The 19,824-nt window shown below is 42.3% G+C and overlaps 1 protein-coding gene across 5 annotated transcripts in view; it reads right to left on the reverse strand.

Moving 5' to 3' along the window:
- SLC26A7 (solute carrier family 26 member 7) overlaps nucleotides 1-19,824 on the reverse strand; it is an 81,713-nt gene that overhangs the window by 38,407 nt on the left and 23,482 nt on the right. For all 5 annotated transcript variants that reach the window (XM_081013423.1, XM_081013421.1, XM_081013420.1 and 2 more), the window contains 3 exons: nucleotides 19,490-19,600; nucleotides 14,695-14,871; nucleotides 5,106-5,266 (listed from right to left, as the gene is read on the reverse strand). In XM_081013423.1, the coding sequence (XP_080869549.1) occupies nucleotides 5,106-5,266; nucleotides 14,695-14,871; nucleotides 19,490-19,600 (449 nt within the window). The remainder of the gene's footprint in view (nucleotides 1-5,105; nucleotides 5,267-14,694; nucleotides 14,872-19,489; nucleotides 19,601-19,824) is intronic.

The following is a 19,824-nucleotide window of genomic DNA, read 5'->3' on the forward strand; positions in this document are numbered from 1 at the left end:
CCTTCCATGTGTGGGTGAAACACCAACACACGAAGGGATTGCCAGAAGGAATAACAGAGCCCTATATATACATGGGCACTCAGCACACAAGGCTATTGTGGGAATATGCTGCACTTCATCAAGGAATACAAACTCCAAACTTTAATGGAGTGGAGGAAGTGAGCTAAATGAGATGGGGGGCATGCACGGGGGCGGGGAGAAATGGGGATGGGAGAAGAAACTAGCCATCTTGTAACTCTGCAGCACCAAGATCCCTCTCTATGTACATGGATGGTAGAGGAAGCAATCTAAGAGGCTGTCATATACCAATTCAACTAATGAATTTGGGATCTTCAGACTGTTTGTTTCCTTATTGCAAGTTGTACAAGGGAGTTGGGGGAGGAGTCCCTGAAAAGTAATAGTTGTACAAAAGAGCAAGTATTTTACCAGGCACAATTGATTGTGCTAGGGTGAAAAATGCTAAAGCTGCCAAAATTCCAATTCTACACCACCGTGAAAGATACAGAACTCCCCCCCTTTCCTTCCATCCTCACATAGTTATCACTTCAGGCCCATCTCATAATGGGGAGCTAAGCAGTAGCCCAGCAGGAATTCCCTATCTGAGATCACACATCTACTACAAAATTCCAAGTAATAATTGACATTGTTAATAATGCCAAAAAAAATTTTTTTTAAAAAAAACCCAATACTGAAGGCAGAGTTAGTGGAGAGGAGATAGCCATGTCAGGAGCTTGTCCTACTCTCAAGTAGGACCCTGGCAGACACACAGACACATGCCCGACTGGCATGTTCTCTCCCTCCTGGTCATTCGTTCGGGAGCTTCAAAAGCTTCCTTCAGCCCGAACATCACAGCAACCGATGCCAACAGGCGTCGGCACACTTAGGGATCCGCAGAGTGTTCGCAGTTTGTGTAACAGACCTCAGCAACTCAGCATTTTGGCTAATCTACTTTATTTACATATAAACACACACGGAGCCCTGCAACATGGCTCCCTCTCTTTCTAGCATCAGACAGCAAAGAGAAAAAACAAAGGACAATAGTCCCACTTCACGAAACACAGTAACACAAACATCCTGTCTCCGTCACTTCCCACTCTGTGGAGTCAAAACATACATCATCATGTGACAGATAACAATCCCATGACTGCAATCATGGAGCAGGAATTCTAACAAGCCATACCATCAGGATGAGTGAGGGTGGCAGATTTGTGGGGACAGGGCAATAGTGGTAGCCCCCAGCTGCTCTTCCAAAGGCACCCACCTGTTCCCCTCTGTTGAAGAACTCTTTATTGCCCTTAGATGTTTGGAAGGAAACAGTTGTATTCTCAATGTCGAAGTAAGTGTCAACTGCTAGTCAAGTTGGCCCTTGTGCATGAAGTGCAGCTGGTCTTGTCCTCAGACAGAAAATTGTCTTGGTCTGGTGGTGTTGTGTGGGTTCTCCCAGCCTACATACTGCTCCTTTCTGCTAACTTATGAAGTACCTTAACTAGTGAGAGGGTCATACTTCAGTGGAAGAGCACATGCGTTGCTTGAGGAAGGTCTTTGTTTTAGTTCCTGGCAACTACAGGGAAGACTAGGAAATATTTCTGTCTGAAATTCCTGGAGAGATGCTGTCAATCAGCACAGACTTGCCATGTGGCAGCTTCTTATGTTCTCCCAGTTTCATCCAACAGTTAATGTGGCATATGATGCCCTGGAAGATGCATTACTTGTACAGCAGGCTAAATGTGTGATTAGAGGAGCCACAGGAGCAGAACCTTTTGCGTGGCTCTCTACCCATGTGGAAGCAACCACAGAAGAGGTGGCAACCACACTGAGCATTTATAACAAGTCTTATATTTAGGGAAACTTTGATTGGACAAAACTCTGGCTTCATATAAATTGCGAGCCGTAACGCTTTTGTGATAATTATGTATCTCATGGGATCCTCAAAGTAGGTTGGTTCTCTCATTTGCTCATACTGAATTATGATCTCATTCTATAAAAGAAAATGTTTCATTGGCTTGTTTCCTTATGACTCTCCTACTCCACTTTATTAGCAGACTGGACTCCTGCATTGCTCCACTCACCCCTGCCCTGGGTGTCCAAGCCAAAAAGAGAGAGAATTGAGTAAGTTGAGGTTGTGAAAAAGAATATAAAACCAGGAAGAATTAAGCAACAGGCTAAACTTATAAAGGTAAATGTTTTAAAAGAAAAAAACAAAACAGACCAATGAAGTAGCTGCCAAATTTGCCTTTTGCAGTGCAGTTGTGCCTGCTGAGCAGCGCACAATTACTTAATTCTATTTTTTCATATAAAACTACTACCATGGCAACACAAATTATCAAAGTTATTGCATGGTGACACTGGCCCCTCTCCAAAGCAACCCATGTGTGGAGACATGCACATGGAATTTTTGTCTAGTTTTTAAACAGCCCCTTTAAGAGGGAGGGATCTTCTCTAATAAAAATTAAACAACCATTTTAAACAAAGATGTCAAATATAATGCTCCGTAATATGTCCGTGTGGTTTTTAAAGGTTATGTTTGGAGGGAAAATGCAAGGTGCATTGACTGTTTTTGAATCCTTTTGCAAACTTAAAAAAGAATCAACTAGGATGCAGCGGTTTGCAAATTGCATTCTGAAAAACTTGCTGGGGTTCCTCAGTGAGAACATCAGTAATGGTGCTTTGCTTCTCCAAATTATAGCTTGTCCATCACTACTCATTTTCTCCTGCAATGTTGGATGTGCTATTGGTCACATTCTTGGTTCAAGTGAGGCTTAAGATGGTGTTGCATGCAAACCGTGTGTGCAACACAGAATATTCCCGTGTAACCTGGTGGATACGGTAATGTGGAAATGACTCCCCGAATGTAAAGTATATTAAAACCACTGGATGAATGTGGAAAAATCACTATCTATCTGCACCCATTCTAGCAAATAGCATAAGTTTGAAGAAGAAGGAAAAGAAGAGAGGAGCTGCTGTCAAATAGAGAGCTTGGGTCGATTGCTATAGATTCTCGATTTTCTATAATATAGAAAATTAGCAGATGACATAAAACAAGGAGGCTGAAAGTATTAGGGGCCAATAGCACTCACAAGAAATGTTAGAATACAGGCAAGTCTGGGTTAGAGAGATGAAGGAAAGTGGGGCAATACATACCTATCATTTTTAGCATATCATGCAATCTAGGGTCCCTTGGCTGCTGCATTTAAATATCAGTATCAACCACCAGATGGCATTGCCTATTTCCTGGTAATTTATATGGAAGGAATGGTTTACAGATGATAAAGGTTTACAGTACACTGAAGTAAGTTAATATGCAATTAATAATATTAAGAGAGAACAATGTATTAGTAAAACATTACTGGGTCTTGAGATCATGCTTTCTATGTATCTGTTTCAGAGTACTAATGAAGACCATTTTAAGGCTGCAATTCTATACAGTATATTCTTACTTAGGTATAAGTGCCATTGAACTCAACATTTTTACACTAAGATGTTTTTACCCTGCCATAGGCCACAGAATTTAACTTACTGTCAAAACCCCAGGCAAACTGGACAAACTTATCTTTTAGATAAACAAGGCTTTTATCTTTTAGAAGCCAAGCTATTGATGCTGATGCCCGAAAAATTCGACAATACGATAGCCACCACAAGAAAGGCTCTCTTTCAAGCAGCTACCCACCTAACTTCCAAAAGTTGAAGCACCCAGAGAAGGGCCATAGATGAAAATCATAACTAGAGGGTAGTTTAATATGGGAACAGCTTGTTCTCCAGATTCTCTGTCCCTGGACCAGTCAAAGTACATCAAGTGCACCACAACAGCACTTCACACTAGTCATATTACTGGTTGTGTAAGGAGGTTGGGAATCAATTGCTGAATAACCACAATATACTTGCCCCACCACCCCAGTCAGTCACAGGTAGTAAAGATGGGAAAGGGCAAGAAAGAGAGGAAGATACTACTGGATTGGTTCTGAAAAGTGAAGAACAATGGAGTTTCCAGAGCCAGAGTTGCAGTTGGACTATGAGAGATTGTAGGAAAGTAACTGCATTTCAGTCTAACATACCCCACAATATTGTTTTGAGGATTAAAATGCAGTAATTGCATGCATTTATTTATAGACTGAGACACAGCAATAAAAAACTAACTTTAAAAGACAGTTTAAAAAAAAGCATTAAACAATTCTAGCACTGGGTATCATTAAATGCAGACAAGTCCTTCATTTTCTCAGTTCAGATTGAAGCTGATTGGAACCAAAACACGTCAAAATGGGGTATCTGCTAAGGAAGAACGGGATAAATTCAGGACAGATATGAACTGTGGCTAACATCATGTGTACACCACTTCCCAAGCCAGTGGTGGGCATGCACTGGATGCAATGGGATTGTGTACACAGCCTATGTCAGAAGATGTTAAAAGCTTGGGAAAGTAAAAAGACCTTTGCTTAGCACTAAAATACATGAGTATATGGACCAGGCATGCATCCCTGAGGAGGATGAATTCCACAAACAAGGCACCACAACAACAAAAAGCCCTCTTTCTCATCACTGCTGGCTTCATCTCAGATGCCAGTAGGCCATAAATGGATTGATGGAGGGTAGATGTAGCCTTAGGTACTCAACTCCCAAGTCACATTGAGGTTTCAAAGGTAAGCTAAGCACCAGCACTTTGAATTGTGCTTGGAAACGGACTGGGGACCAGTGGAGCTCCTTAAGCACTGGCAAGATGTCTCTGGCAGCTCTGCAGGTACATTACGTGCAGTCTCCAAAGGCAGCCCCACATATAATGCATTGCAGCAGTCTAGCCTGGAGGTTATCAGAACAAGGATAACCATGGACAGGCTAACTGTATCCGGGAAGGGTCTCAGCAGGTGAAAGGCACTTTGTGCCACAGGCGACATTCGGGCCTATGATAGCAAAGCAGATTTATAAGGATCCCCAGACTGTGTACCTGCTGTTCCTTTGACGGGAATGACCTGCATCCAGAACAAGTTGGATTTAGATATACATAGACCCAAACCCCACCAGGACACCGCAGTGCCTAGGCCTGGGCCTGCATATCCAGCGAAAATGCAAACTGTGAGCAACACGGCAGAGCCAATTTTCAAGAATGAACTTACATAAAAGAATCCCAGGGGTCCCGATATATACGGCATTTTCATTCCCAAGAGGTACTTGACTTGTGAAGTCACGACGTGCGTAGCTGCTCCCGTCGTCATTGCGCTTATCACCGGCTCCGTGAGCAAGAAGGTGGCACTGCCCAAGTGCAGCACAAACATTGCTACCTGAGAAACCAAAGATATATTAACAGCGATTACAAGTGAATATGGGTACCAACGCTAATGTAAGGAAAAGATACGCCCACCCTTTTAACATAAAAGGGACAAGATAGCACCATGAGCTAATCAAACGGTGAAGTTTTTTTTTTAATTATGCATTGCATACCATGAATAAACTTTCAACACATGTCCACTTTTATACATTCATTATATGTTATCTCTCTCCTATCACTGGTTTACCAGGCTCTGGGTTGAGATTAGCTATAATAACAGCTGGCTCTGCCAATGTGTATTTAGTACGGTGACTTTTCTGAAGCATTGGCTCAAATGTTGTTGTTTTTCAGTTACTCCAATATATAGGCACAATAAGCTCTGCAGGGCTTGGGGGGGGGGGTTAAGCCACGAAAGTCTGGCTGAAGCTACTTTTTAAAAAGCATTCCATTCAGACCGTTCTCTGTACAGTGTCTGACAGATTTAAAGTCACAAATGGCCAGGATTTTAGGCCCCACAGGTTTAAGTGGAAGGAGCTAAGCCTCTCAACCACGTTTGTATTCCTTTGAGATGTACACTGCCTGGCCTAAGCAGACAGAACTAAACAAGCAAAATGAAGTTGTTATGTCCTCAGCTTTGTACTGACACCAAAATCTTTGATGGCTATCGGAGGACAGTCTTCTGTTTCCCCTATTACATGCAGTTTTGTACCCATTATTTGGTTTGAGAACTGTATCACAAAATTCAAAGACTAGCTGTGTCTTGGTTTGTGTTGGTTTAAGAAGTGTGCATTGCAAACTGTCTCCTGCTCACTTCTTAATCTGTGACTCTCCTCTTATTCCATAGCTGCTAATGTTTCTCAGGTGTCTTTGGTGAGAAACTTTGTAAAACTTTTCAGAAAATCAATGCATACAATGTCAACTAGATCACCTATATCTATCTGTTTGTTGACACTTTCAAATAACTTCCAGAATCCTGGATACTCCTTCAGATATATAACTCCCCGCACAAAGGAAACTAAATCAGGGATATGGGTTCTAGCCAAGCCTCATTCCTGATATGCCTGTTCTCTGTATGTAACCATGCCAGTTCCCACAGGGAGTATTCCATAATGAAAACCCTCACAAGCAGTCAGGTGCAATGAAACATGGTTACTGTCTCATCTACTGTTTTGTCATAATTAGGCTGTAGGGATTGCTAAGGAACAACCTCATATGGTGTGAAACTAAGCAGGATACTGACACCCATGTTCCCAAAATGGCCTTGTGAAATAAAGTTAAGTTGCTACCTTGACAGGGGGTTGAGCTCAGACCAGGTCCATAATGGAACCAGAGGGCAAAACTCAGGTTTTTCAGAAGGGCTCAGCAGTATGCAGTCAGTGGCTCAAGGTTTTTGAGTGGAACTTTGAGCGAAAGGCATCTATTCATATAAAAGTGTGTTGCCTGAGAAAAGAAAAATGGCTAAACAGATGAAAACCACCCTTTCCTTCGTTTGTTTTTTGACCATGTCTACAAAGAAACAGCCATCTCTTTTCCTGAGGGAATGGCAACTCCAACTAAAGAAGCCCTCCTAGGAGATGTGGAGTGTTGTTATGGAAACCATGAACTGGTTTTCTAGCCACCATCTGGTTTGTATGATTCAACTTGACCCACTGGGCCTCTCCAGTTTTCTATTTCCTTAGTAGGTGCACCTGTGCCCCCTTCACATACTGACAGCACCAGAGAGCAAACATGAATCCGCTGGCACTCCCAAAAAATACAATGAAGTTCAAGAACACTGTGACATTGAATCATACAAATATCTTTGCCATAGTCACTGGTTTACTTCAATGGCCAAGGCAAGAAACCAACTCTCAAAGGCATTCCTAACTGAAACCATCACCAGGATGATACAATTTGTGCAATTTATGCAATTTATGGTAGGGACATTGATGCTGTTTTCTGATCACAGCCAGGATATCCTGAAGAATAAACACTTCCAACGTCTATTATTTAGAGTATAACGGCTAATTGGATTTTCAATTTTATTGAACTATTAGCCTGAACAACATATCCTGCTGCAAATAGCTTCAGAGAATGTATGCTGAATAAAGACAAACTTGCTTTTACTAGCCCAGTCTTTTTGCCTTATATTGACTGTGCTGAACGTGCATTATTTTGCCATTCTTTAACTGTGACAAAGACTTTTAAAAAACATTTCTATCTGTGTTCTTAAATTTGCCCTGCAGTTAATTACTTGTTGCGTTGCAATCTAGATAACATTTTGTATCCCAAGTCATTCAGCACCGTCAACAAAGTGTTGCTCCTGACCTACTTTTACTTATTTCAGTTACAGTTTCACTATTCTAGTGACTGGAACAAAACTTGTGTCTATTTTCAGTGTCCTGTACTGACTACAAGTCCCAGCCTATAACTTTCATCACTGTAAAAATAATCAAAGTTTAAATGTTAAAACTAGGGCTGATTTGAATGCTTCAAATACATAGATTAATACACTTATGCTTTCATTTTCTGTGTGTAACATGTAAAAAGGCAACCCATATATTTCTTCCAGAGACTGACATGTGGGCTCATGTAATTCTCTATGGGGGAGCTATGGAAGCGGTTTACACAAGAAACAGTTTCTACACTGGAAACCATCCTCTAATCCAGCTAATAGCGGAAGGAATATTCCAAATGGGAAAACAGTGCAGGTAGATCTCAAAATGCAGGATGAAATGTGTATACAAATAAACCCTCTTTGACCAAGAAGACAGAGGGACATAAAGACATGCACATTTCATTCTGCATTTTGAGATCCGAAGGTGACAGTCCTCTGTCTTTACAAGCATGCCATATTTATCAAGGAGATGCATATAACTAGATACAGTTGGTCTTTATTGCAGTTGATTTTAACATACCATTGTAGTAGTGGTAGGCAGCAACCTTCCACACGATGGCTTCCCTGAATATGTGGGGCAATCAGCAAGACCACAGCCTAGCCAGGATTGAATCATAGAATCATAGAGTTGGAAGAGACCACAAGGGCCATCGAGTCCAACCCCCTGCCAAGCAGGAAACACCATCAGAGCACTCCTGACATATGGTTGTCAAGCCTCTGCTTAAAGACCTCCAAAGAAGGAGACTCTGCCACACTCCTTGGCAGCAAATTCCACTGTCGAACAGCTCTTACTGTCAGGAAGTTCTTCCTAATGTTTAGGTGGAATCTTCTTTCTTGTAGTTTGGATCCATTGCTCCGTGTCCGCTTCTCTGGAGCAGCAGAAAACAACCTTTCTCCCTCCTCTATGTGACATCCTTTTATATATTTGAACATGGCTATCATATCACCCCTTAACCTCCTCCAGGCTAAACATGCCCAGCTCCCTTAGCCGTTCCTCATAAGGCATCGTTTCCAGGCCTTTGACCATTTTGGTTGCCCTCCTCTGGACACGTTCCAGTTTGTCAGTGTCCTTCTTGAACTGTGGTGCCCAGAACTGGACACAGTACTCCAGGTGAGGTCTGACCAGAGCAGAATACAGTGGCACTATTACTTCCCTTGATCTAGATGCTATACTCCTATTGATGCAGCCCAGAATTGCATTGGCTTTTTTAGCTGCCGCGTCACACTGTTGGCTCATGTCAAGTTTGTGGTCAACCAAGACTCCTAGATCCTTTTCACATGTACTGCTCTCAAGCCAGGTGTCACCCATCTTGTATTTGTGCCTCTCATTTTTTTTGCCCAAGTGCAATACTTTACATTTCTCCCTCTTAAAATTCATCTTGTTTGTTTTGGCCCAGTTCTCTAATCTGTCAAGGTCGTTTTGAAGTGTGATCCTGTCCTCTGGGGTGTTAGCCACCCCTCCCAGTTTGGTGTCATCTGCAAATTTGATCAGGATGCCCTTGAGTCCATCATCCAAGTATTGTATAGAGTATTGTATAGATTGTATAGACACACACTTATCAAAGGAGAGTGCAATGAGGGATACACCCCATAACATGATAAATGGGTGCGCGCAAAAGTATAATTATACAGTGGTGCCTCGCAAGACGAAATTAATCCGTTCTGCGAGTATCTTTGTCTAGCGGTTTTTTCGTCTTGCGAAGCAACCCTATTAGCGGCTTAGCGGATTAGCGCTATTAGCGGTTTAGCGGCTATTAAAGGCTTAGCGGCTTAGCTGCTAAAAGGCTATTAAAGGCTTAGCGGCTTAGAAAAAGGGGGGGGAGCGAAAAAAAATCTCAAGACTCGCAAGACATTTTCGTCTTGCGAAGCAAGCCCATAGGGAAATTCGTCCTGCGAAGCGCATTGAAAAACGGAAAACCCTTTCGTCTAGCGGGTTTTCCGTCTTGCGAGGCATTCGTCTTGCGGGGCACCACTGTATTCATCAGCCCTCTAGAGTGGAGCCACTGGCCACAATCCAACACAATAGTTACCAAAGCCCCTTGAAAGTAAGCATGGTTAACTCTGTTGAACTGCAGGCATCTCACAGCAATATGTAGCCAAAGGTGAAACCACTTTAGCACGGCTACAGCCACAAAAAGGGAGAGATTGTGAAATAAAAAGGAACAAGTCCAAGGACAAATGGACATGGGAAACGCACAATGTCCTTCCAACATCAGCAGTGTGAAATAGAAATGATTTGTTAAGATGAATATCTGGCCAAGAGCCATCTTGAAAAGGAAAGGGCAGGGCTAATTATTCGAAAATATGCTATATTCTACTAGGGCGTCACTCACTTTGACAAGCCTGTACAATAACATTGGTCTTTGAATGGCCTGAGATATGCTCTTAAATTGACACTACTTAATGAGGGTCAGGAGATAAGATAGAAGTCACATCTTGGACACTACTGTTATCTGGCTGGAGACAATTTGGGCTGTGTTAAATGATGCACAGAACTGCATCAGTCTGTATTATGAGAACTCTCTTTCCAGCAGCAAGTTCCTTTAAATATATTTAAAGGAATGCAATTGGATCAGTCGGAAGGAATCAATTTTACTAGTTAATGTTTATACCATAATAATGTTTCATAGTCTTTAAGGAGTCACAAGACACTTGTCTGATTTTGCTGCATCAGGCAAGCATGGCCATCCCTCTGGAAATAGAGTAGGAATGTAGTACTAGTGTGTGGGTGTTTTCTTGTGCCATTTGCCCAAACTAGGGACATTTATGATACCTGTATGTTTTGCCAAGCAAGTCAGACAAGAACTTTGCAAGGGTTTCATTGATCTCCTGCATTCCAAATAGTTTGGCCCTTGGAGAGGAAGTTTTCCAATGTCAGATTAAAAACAAACAAACAAACAAACAAGAATTGGTAGGCAAATTCATTATTTTGTTGGGGGTGGAGGTCTTAAAGGAAAAAGCAAAGTAGTGGAAAGGCAGAACAATGTCCAGAGTTGGAGGCTAGCAATTAAACATAGAAAAGGTTACAGTGGTACCTCGGGTTAAGTACTTAATTCCTTCCAGAGGTCCGTTCTTAACCTGAAACTGTTCTTAACCTGAAGCACCACTTTAGCCAATGGGGCCTCCTGCTGCTGCCACGCTGCCGGAGCACGATTTTTGTTCTTATCCTGAAGCAAAGTTCTTAACCCGAGGTACTATTTCTGGGTTAGTGGAGTCTGTAACCTGAAGCGTATGTAACCTGAAGCATATGTAACCCAAGGTACTACTGTATTTACCTATTTACTATCTTTTGTGGAAAGAAGCCTAAAGTGGAGCACTAACTAATGAAGACAACACAAGGAACTGAAGCATGGAGTGTGCTAGCAACTTAAGGTACAAATCACACAAAACTAAACATGCTAAAGATATAGCCCAGTCATAGGCAAACTCGGCCCTCCAGATGTTTTGGGACTACAACTCCCATCATCCCTGACCACTGTCCCAAAACATCTGGAGGGCCGAGTTTGCCTATGCCTGATATAGCCAATTCATAATAGAACATTCTGCTGGGTAGGGGAAGGTTAGGGTCAGGTTGTCACCTTCATTTGATTTGCCTAGAGCTGGTGGAGAAAAAAGAGGTTGGGGGGAAGGGGGAGAAAATATGACAAAAGAATATTAAAAAATGAAATCCTGCCTCTGCTGAAAAACCAAATAAAACAAAGCTTTGAAGAGGAAAGATACAAGATTTTCCACAGTTCAGTAGCTATTGTGTGTTGGTTCAAAAGCATTCCTTACCTCTCCATTAGATAAATAGTGATTACAATAGAATAGCCTGATTAGCTTTTGTTGCCATGCTAAATGAGAACAAAAGATGTTTTCTTTCTGATAGTGTCCATTGGCAACTAATAACAAGATCTGTCAAGCATATGACTGTTTACAAAAGTCAGCATAGAAAAGTATTTTTTTTAAAAAAAAGTTACATGATTGTAACATAACTCAGGGGCAAATGAATATGCCATGGGTCCTCACAACCACATAATACAACGTTTGGACATCAATTGCAAGAATCCAACATGCAGTTCATCAAGCATGGGATGCATGCCCACGACTCTATTTTGTCACGCATGCAAATGCCAGGAATCATGAATTCTCTCCTGTGTACATGTAATAAAACAGACACATGTGCAATAGGGACTTAGGTCTCAAATAACTGAAAGCCCACATTCTTCCCTACAGGTGCTCTTTGAGTGTTAAGGGCAGCAGCTGGAGCCATATTGGTAGTTCCACTGTCCTCAGAAATTCAGAGGGTAGTGGCCCAGGAAAGGGCACTCTCTGTGGCAGCCCTTAAGTTGTGAAACTCCCTCCTTACACAGCTGTGCCTGGCATCTTCTTTATACAGCTTTTGTCATATGCGTATCTTCACCCTGGTCTTGGACACCTGAAATATATATTTCTAGTGACCATAATTTGTTTTAATAGGTTTTAAATAGTTTTTAGTGGTAGGCCAACATTGGGCGGGGGGCACCAAGTTGAAGCTACCAGCATGAGTTTGACCAAACTGGGGGAGGCAGTGGAAGACAGGAGTGCCTGGCGTGCTCTGATCCATGGGGTCACGAAGAGTCGGACACAACTAAACGACTAAACAACAACAACCAAGTTGAAGGAGGCTACACTATGGTCTTAAATGTCTGGGGTACACAAATATCCACTTTCCACAATGACAAGAAAACCAGGGCATGCACCTCACCACAGAAATGCCCCAAAGCATGCAGTAACATAAGCATCATATAATAAGGGTACATTTACAGCAATGTACCTGAGTGCAATAACTGACTGATGGTAAGGAATTGTGAATACTCTAGTTAATTGCTGATTCTCAGTAGAGGCCATATTTCAGTTCAATTTCAGTTTTGTGGATTCAGCCATTTGCCATAACAACAACAGTCTACAATGAAAATGAACACTGGTCTGGCACATGCTCCAAAAGATAGCACTTGACAAAGCACGCATAAACTTTGGCCAAAGCAAAAGCTAGAGAGGTTATTTTACGAGTAGCAGCCATATTCCAAACGGCAAGAAGGAAATCTGTCTTTGGGAGTTTTGCCCGGTGTCATTTAAAAATATAAATCAAAATAAGTGTATCCACTGGGCATTGAAACAACAAAAGAAATACTGATTTAAAAAAACCAAACACCTCAATTTGGATGTTTCCACATACAAAAAAAGCAAATTATGATGATGATGATGATGATGATGATGATGATATGGAATTGCATGCAGCACTTAGATATCTACCCACTAATACAGAAGCAGTCATTAACTGAAATGTGATCGCAGTAAAGAATTTTGTTTACAGTTCCCTCCTCTTCTTTTTTTAAAAATTGTTTTACGTAATTCCTATGCACAAAATACCATATACAATCATTCCATCTATGGGCTCCTTATAAATTTTGAACAGTTAAAGGCACGTCTCATAAACAAATACTTTATAAAGAATACATGCATAATAGGGAAAAAATTAAGATATCACATTTTATCTTTCCTTACTATTATTTTTCACTTGTATTACAGTAGCATGAAGTTTGCTCCAATCCCAGCTACCTCAAGTTCTTTTCTTCTGTATTGCACTACCAGCCTCCAATCATTTGGCCTTTCTTTATTATCCCTTATTATAAATAGATGTATAGCTGCCCAGTGAGAATAATGTCTTGCATCTTATGAAGTCCACAAAAGCTTACACCTTAATAAATGTGTTACACTTTAAAGTGCCACAAGTCCCCATGGCTATTATAGACTGTAAGTCCTTTTGAAGATCTTACAAGCTGAAAAAGCAGGAGATAAAGGTTTCCAATAGATAAAATAAAGTCTGCTTTCTGCTAAAATTCTGCAAATCAGAACAGGGTGGTTCCACCTATCCATTGCCACTGGACCTTCAGTTTGGCCCTTTTAAAAATTAGTTGCCACTGGTGTTCCAGGGCATGCTCTCAGTTTGCATGCAGCCTGTTGGGCATATCAGCTGTGCTATGTAAACTGAGAGTGCCAACATGAACATACCTGGGACTCCGCTTAAAGTGCATTAATAATCAGATTTAAAAGAGTGGTGGAACCAGCTTTCTTGGTTTAACCTGAAAAGCGGCAGGTAAACTTAGACGGGTATGTTGAAGCCAGAGCAAGCGATGTCATGTAACTTTGCACCAAACCTGCCAGCAGCTTTCTTAAGGATAAGGAAACATTTGCCTGTGCTACATGAAACTCCAGCTTCCTCTCTGGCCCAGATCAACTTCATCTGCAAGCTGAAAACAGTCACAGTGGAACTTCTTGCCATATGACTAGTTGCTGGGAGACGCAAGAGAAGGGATGCTGGGAAATGGTCACTTGAAGACTAGTTCCAATGTTATTATGCCATGTGCGCCTTTGTCCCCCAAATGGCTTCTTTGCAAGGATTCATCATGTACGATGGGGAGCCTGTGGTCCTCCAGAAGTTGCTGGACTCCAACTCCCATCAGCCCCAGCCAGCATGGCCAATGATCTGAGATGGTGGGAACTATAGTCCAGGAACATCTGGAGGGCCACGTTAGCCACCCCTGATGGAAGTGACTATAACACGTGATTTGACCCATCCACAGGCCCATGAAAGTAGGCCTAAACACATGGTAAGCCATTCATTTTTCAGCAGACTCCCATCTTGATTTGGCAGAATTAGCTCCCAGTTTTAATTTCTTGGAGCAGACAGGAACCCTGGTGGATAAAAGGGAACATTTTCCCTTATATTCAGTAAGCAGCAGCTTAGCTGAAATACTGATCATGTTTTGCATAAACCTCAGCCTGTAATGAAATGTATATTTCATTTTTAAAGATCGTGTACAACTGGCAGCTCCCTCTGATCTTGCTTTTGTGGCATCAACACTACAGCAGTGAGGTGTCTTCCATGCTACTTAGGCCACATCAAACTCCAGAGCACACGGGAGGACTCCATGCTATGGCTCCATCACAATCCAGTTTTGCTTCTTCTAGGGGCTCTGGATGCATTATGGTTTACTGCTAATCTGATTTTCTATATGTATTGGCTATTAAGGGATACCTACCTGAATGAGTCCTCCTAATAATGAAACTGCTGCAGCAACTCCAATCCTCTGCATCTCAAACTCAGATAATCCTAAAACCGTGGAGGTATTGTTTGCTGTGAAGTTGCTGCTCATGGGAGGAACAAGACGCTCGACAGCATTAGCTGATATCAAGGAGGTCAACGCAAAGGTTCCTGCAAAAGAGAGAGAGTTTAGTTTCTGATCGGTACAGTTCCAGTTTGTTTTGCATTGTGCTTAAAACGAAGGAAGTGCTATTGAAATCTGTTGACTGGGTGCAGACTAAGTCACATTTCCAGCAGAAACCAATGAGTCCAGTTAGTCATGACGAACTATGGACATAGCCAAGGGGGGCGGGGGGGGCAGTTGCCCACCCTAGATCAAGTAAAACAATAGAAATACTTAACTAACTGAACAATCACAACGGTTCTGCCCCACCCCCAATGCCTGCCCCCCTAACAAAAATTGTGGCTATGCCCACGTGATGAACTTAAGTATTATTGATTTTCAATGGGATTAAATTGTGAACAACGTAGTTGGGATCCAAACCTATGAGTGTTGTGTCCAAATGATTGTGCTTAAAATGTGCTGAAAGTTGCCTTCCCAGCTCTGTATTCAGATAGTCCAACTACATGTCTGTTCTCCATGTGTTGTTTTCTGCACACACCAATTTTAGGCATCACCTCTTACCAGGAAAATGTATTTCTCTATTATTCGCTCATCTGGGGCAGAGCGGCTAGTCCTGGGAGGCCACCATCTTCCCGTGTATTCGGGGCGGGGGATGGCTACCTGGTGCCACCCACCTCTGGTCATGCTGGACTTTCCAGTTAGGGTGAGCCTTACCCGCAAGGCCAATTGAGGCAAAGGCATGGGGGCTGTGCCCTGCCTGTTCCTGGTGTATTTAAGAGGGCTGCCAAGCGCAGGCCACCCTCTTTGCTGACCGCCGTGGGATTTTCCACCCATGCAGTCTGTTGGGGGTCTGCCTAGTGGGGGAGCGGGCAAGTTAGAGTATGGACCTTGCTATTTTCAGGGCCAGGAAGGAATTTTCTCCTGCAAGCTGGCTTGCCAGTTTTCACCTACCTCATAGCAACTGTCACAGCTTTGGTGGATAAGGCATTGGGCTGGATGCTGAGTGGTGTGGATACCCTGTTAAAGGGGTCCAGGAGGGATGAGATTGTCCAGGAGTCCACATAGGGACTGATGGTCCAATACACCTCTCCCAATGGCAGGCTGTGCAGGGTTGTGGCACTCGATCCATGTTGGGGGATGACTCCCCAGCACAGGGTCGACCCTACTGAGTTCTTACCAGGCAGCATGTGAGCTGCCTGATGCGGGATACATGCCCAATGCCTTAGCCAAACATACTCTTTCCTATAATCAATAAAGCTGTGGCCTAATTTGACCCAATACCAGGCTTCTGTGTCCATTCCTTTGGCCCTTCCCACAGCAACCACAAACATCATGCAGCAATCAAAGTTACATTTGTGTGTTATTGAAATGATAAACAAAGGTGGTTTATTCAACTCTTGTTTTGTGTGTATATATGTGAGTCATCCTGCTACATGTACATGGGATCCTTACATAAATGCTTGAGTGAAATATATATGAAATGTTGTTAATGGATGTTGTGATAGCCACCAACTCAATGGAGAGATCTGCAGCAAAGGAGTAACTTGTACAGTTAGGGGAAATATAAATTGTATGTCTTGGATCCTAAGGTGTACTTTAACATTTATACTTCTCTTTAAGGTAAATGTTATAAGAAATATTTGGGGGGGGCCATTAATAGCATTATTGGAGGCATTATAGAATTGTTTCAAAACTATAAGTTCACCCAGATCTATAAAAGATTACAAATATTGATCATAGAAAGAAGATACTTTACAATAACTACAAAGCATTTTTTTAAAAAATGAACGCCAAATTTCTCCACTGATCAAAATTTTCTAACCAAGCACTCTACGCCTTCATTCTGGAAATCTTGTTTCATCTAAAAGCAACATGAATAGCACAGAACGTGCATCAATTACGCTGCTCAGATATCCCAAACCCTTTAAATATATCAAACTGCATCCAACATTTATTCAAATTACCAGATGTCCTAAATGCTTTGCTTGAAGAAACCAATAGTCCAGCTTGTCCCTGTTGGGCAATTACTACACTTTAAATGAAGTAACTACGTAATGTCTACTTTGCTGACTCAAGAGTTATGATCGCTTCCAAGGAACTTGCCACAAGATGCAAATCCAACTTGCCAGTGAGTTGCAAGGGGCCTTTGACAATAGGCTTTGCATACGTCCTGATGCAAATTCTATGTACTTTGGACGGAATGCTGCTTTCCCAGCAGACCACATGGCTGCTACAGAGCTGTTAAATGTAGCACTGAATGCACATTTTGGCACACAGACCATTTCCAAAAAACCACGCAATTACTCAAAAGACAATGATTGCTCCTTAGAAAGCATAATAACAACCAAAGGGAATGTGCATATACTTGGGCTTTTCAAACCCCAAGGGGATAGCTTTGTGTGTGGTTCCACACAATTCAGAATTTCCCCTCCCCAATATCTGAAAGGCTCCCATAGCTCTTTCCCTTCCTCCATCCTTTCCAACCCGTATTAACTAAAGGGAGGCCATGACCCCCGTACCCAGCTCCATTGTTTTCTGCAACCGGGACCAGATGTTCTCTGTAAAAACCCTGCTTCTCATTCTGAGAGATCAGTTCTCAAATTAATATCTTAGACGGACCCCTTCTTTGGTTCTGAGTAAGCATCACTGGGATGCCCATATGAGCTTGAAAATTACCTAAGACTGGGCTGGGCAACTGGTGGGTTCCCAGATTCCCATCAGCCCTAGCCAGAATGGCCAATAGTTAGGGATGATGGAAGCTGGACTTTCTAGATCCAATCACCTCCGCAGCAGGAGAAGGAGGAGGGGAAAGAGCTGGCTACTGGAGTTGTGCCACGGTCAGTTCTGCACTTTGCCTCCGTGACTTGTGGGGTGGGGGCCCAGCCTTACCCCCAAAATGTAGGCACCCCCAAAAGGGCTCAGCCCCCAAAAGGACTCAGCACCCTGGAGCTGGCACCCTGGAGCATGATCATGATCCCCCCAAACTTGTATTCTACACGTACTGTCAAACAAAGAGGAGAGTAGACTCTGGTGCTTACCGAGTGAAGATTTTAAATTTTGCTCACCATCTAATTAAATAATAACAATAGAGCAATTTTTTTAAAAAAAATTCATCAGTAAGCACAGGAGTCTGCTCTCCTCTCTTTGAGTCAATGTTTTCCTGCACATTCAAAGCATTTAGCCTTAGATACTGGAGGAAATATAGCTATCCTGGCTAACAGACATTGATGCTGTTGTCTGTAAGCTCTTGTTATTTTTAAAGCACTGTCACAATTGAAAAGAACATTTGGTGTCAAGGTAGATGGAGTGAATCAAGTGCTTGAGGTGTGGCAGTAGAATGCGCACTGACGCCATCCTGACTAAAACCCGGCCAGGAATTGCTTAGTATGAGAGTTGGGCTCCAGCGTCCTTTGTAAGGGATGAATGATTTGGATGATATAGTGCAGCTGCCTAGAAGAATGGCAAAATGTCTGATGCAGGATTGCCCTTTCTTGCTTAACTATTCTTCTGTTGTACATAATATGGATTTATGTGTTTACATCCATACATAAAAAGACCATTATATGTATGTGTATGTGTATGTGTGTATGAGAGAGAGCCAGGCAGGGGACACATACACACACACACACACAGAGAGAGAGAGAGAGAGAGAGAGAGAGAGAGAGAGAGAGAGAGATTATCTGGATATGAGTCAGCCAAACGATAACAACAATCTCTTCTGGTTTCAAAGCAAGCGAACACTGTGCAGCTCTTGTTTTTTGTTTCTGGAAATAAGCAAATAAACTGTCTTTGGCTGAGCTCTCCCAGGTGAAAGTTTCATCTTAGAGCAAATTTTATAGAGCATTATATATAATGGTATAATGTATTTATTTTGTTTATTTTTGAAACTTAAGAGCCTGCACTTCATCAAAAGACCCCAGGGCAGATTACAGCAATGAAACAATAAAACAAACAAGAGAACACAAACAAAACAATACAACACAGTTAACTAAAACTACACCATCCATTCAAAGGCCAAAGGCCAAACCTTAGCATCCAAAGGCCTTCTGAAAGACACAGACCTTTAGCAGGCACCAGCCAGATCTCGAAGTGGAGAGTCCTTATGGAGATAGTGTTGGTGCAATATTAATGATGCAGATACAGTTCCAGATTGATCTTCATCATGCTTCCCCCACCCCCAAATAGTTTTATTACACAGGAAAAAAAGTAGTTGTAAAAGAAATGCACCCAAAAAATACCAAATTCATTTCTGGAGGGTGATTTCTATCTCCTCCAAGCTGCAAGAGTTCAGAATAGTCCAACTACTGAAGTCCACAAAACTACGGCCGAATTTGAGTGTCACAGAGAGCACAACCCATCAAGCCATGCTGTTACCCAAATTCCATTTACTTCCGCAGAAATTACATGGGGTTCCTACAAATGAATGGAGTCTGAAAAGTTGCAAAGCTTTGTGCATTGATCCTCGGGGACTCTTTGATTTTCATAGAAGCAAATGGAAGCTCATTCTGCATTCTGCCCTTCCATGGAAGAACAGCTTGTTTAATTTTTATTCATCGTACACTGTGAGCTATACAAAACACTAACCTCGAAGGCAAAATTAAGAGAGTCAGCCAACAGACCTGTTAAGTTCTCGGAACTGGTCCTCAAGGATCCAAAAGCACTTACCTGTGGCAACGTGGCGTCCCATTCCAAATATGGCATAAATAATAACAGGGAAGAGAGATCCGTATAAACCAAACACAGGATGCACTGAAGAGAGAACAGCAAAGGCAAGTCCTGTAGAGAAGGTAGATGGGAATTATGAAACTAATCAGGTTACATTCTGAAGGACTTCAAAAAGGGATTAGAAAGGCTCATGGAGTTATCAGTGGCTATTAGCCATGATGACAACATTCTGCCTATGTCTCTGAATACCAGTTTCTGGAAATCATGAGCAGGAAGAATGCTGTTGTGCTCAGGTCCTGCTTGTGGCCTTCTCACAGGTATCCAGTTGGCTGCTG

This window comes from Podarcis pityusensis (genome assembly GCF_964106645.2).
Source record: "Podarcis pityusensis genome assembly, chromosome: 7".
Taxonomy (NCBI): Eukaryota; Metazoa; Chordata; class Lepidosauria; order Squamata; family Lacertidae; genus Podarcis; species Podarcis pityusensis.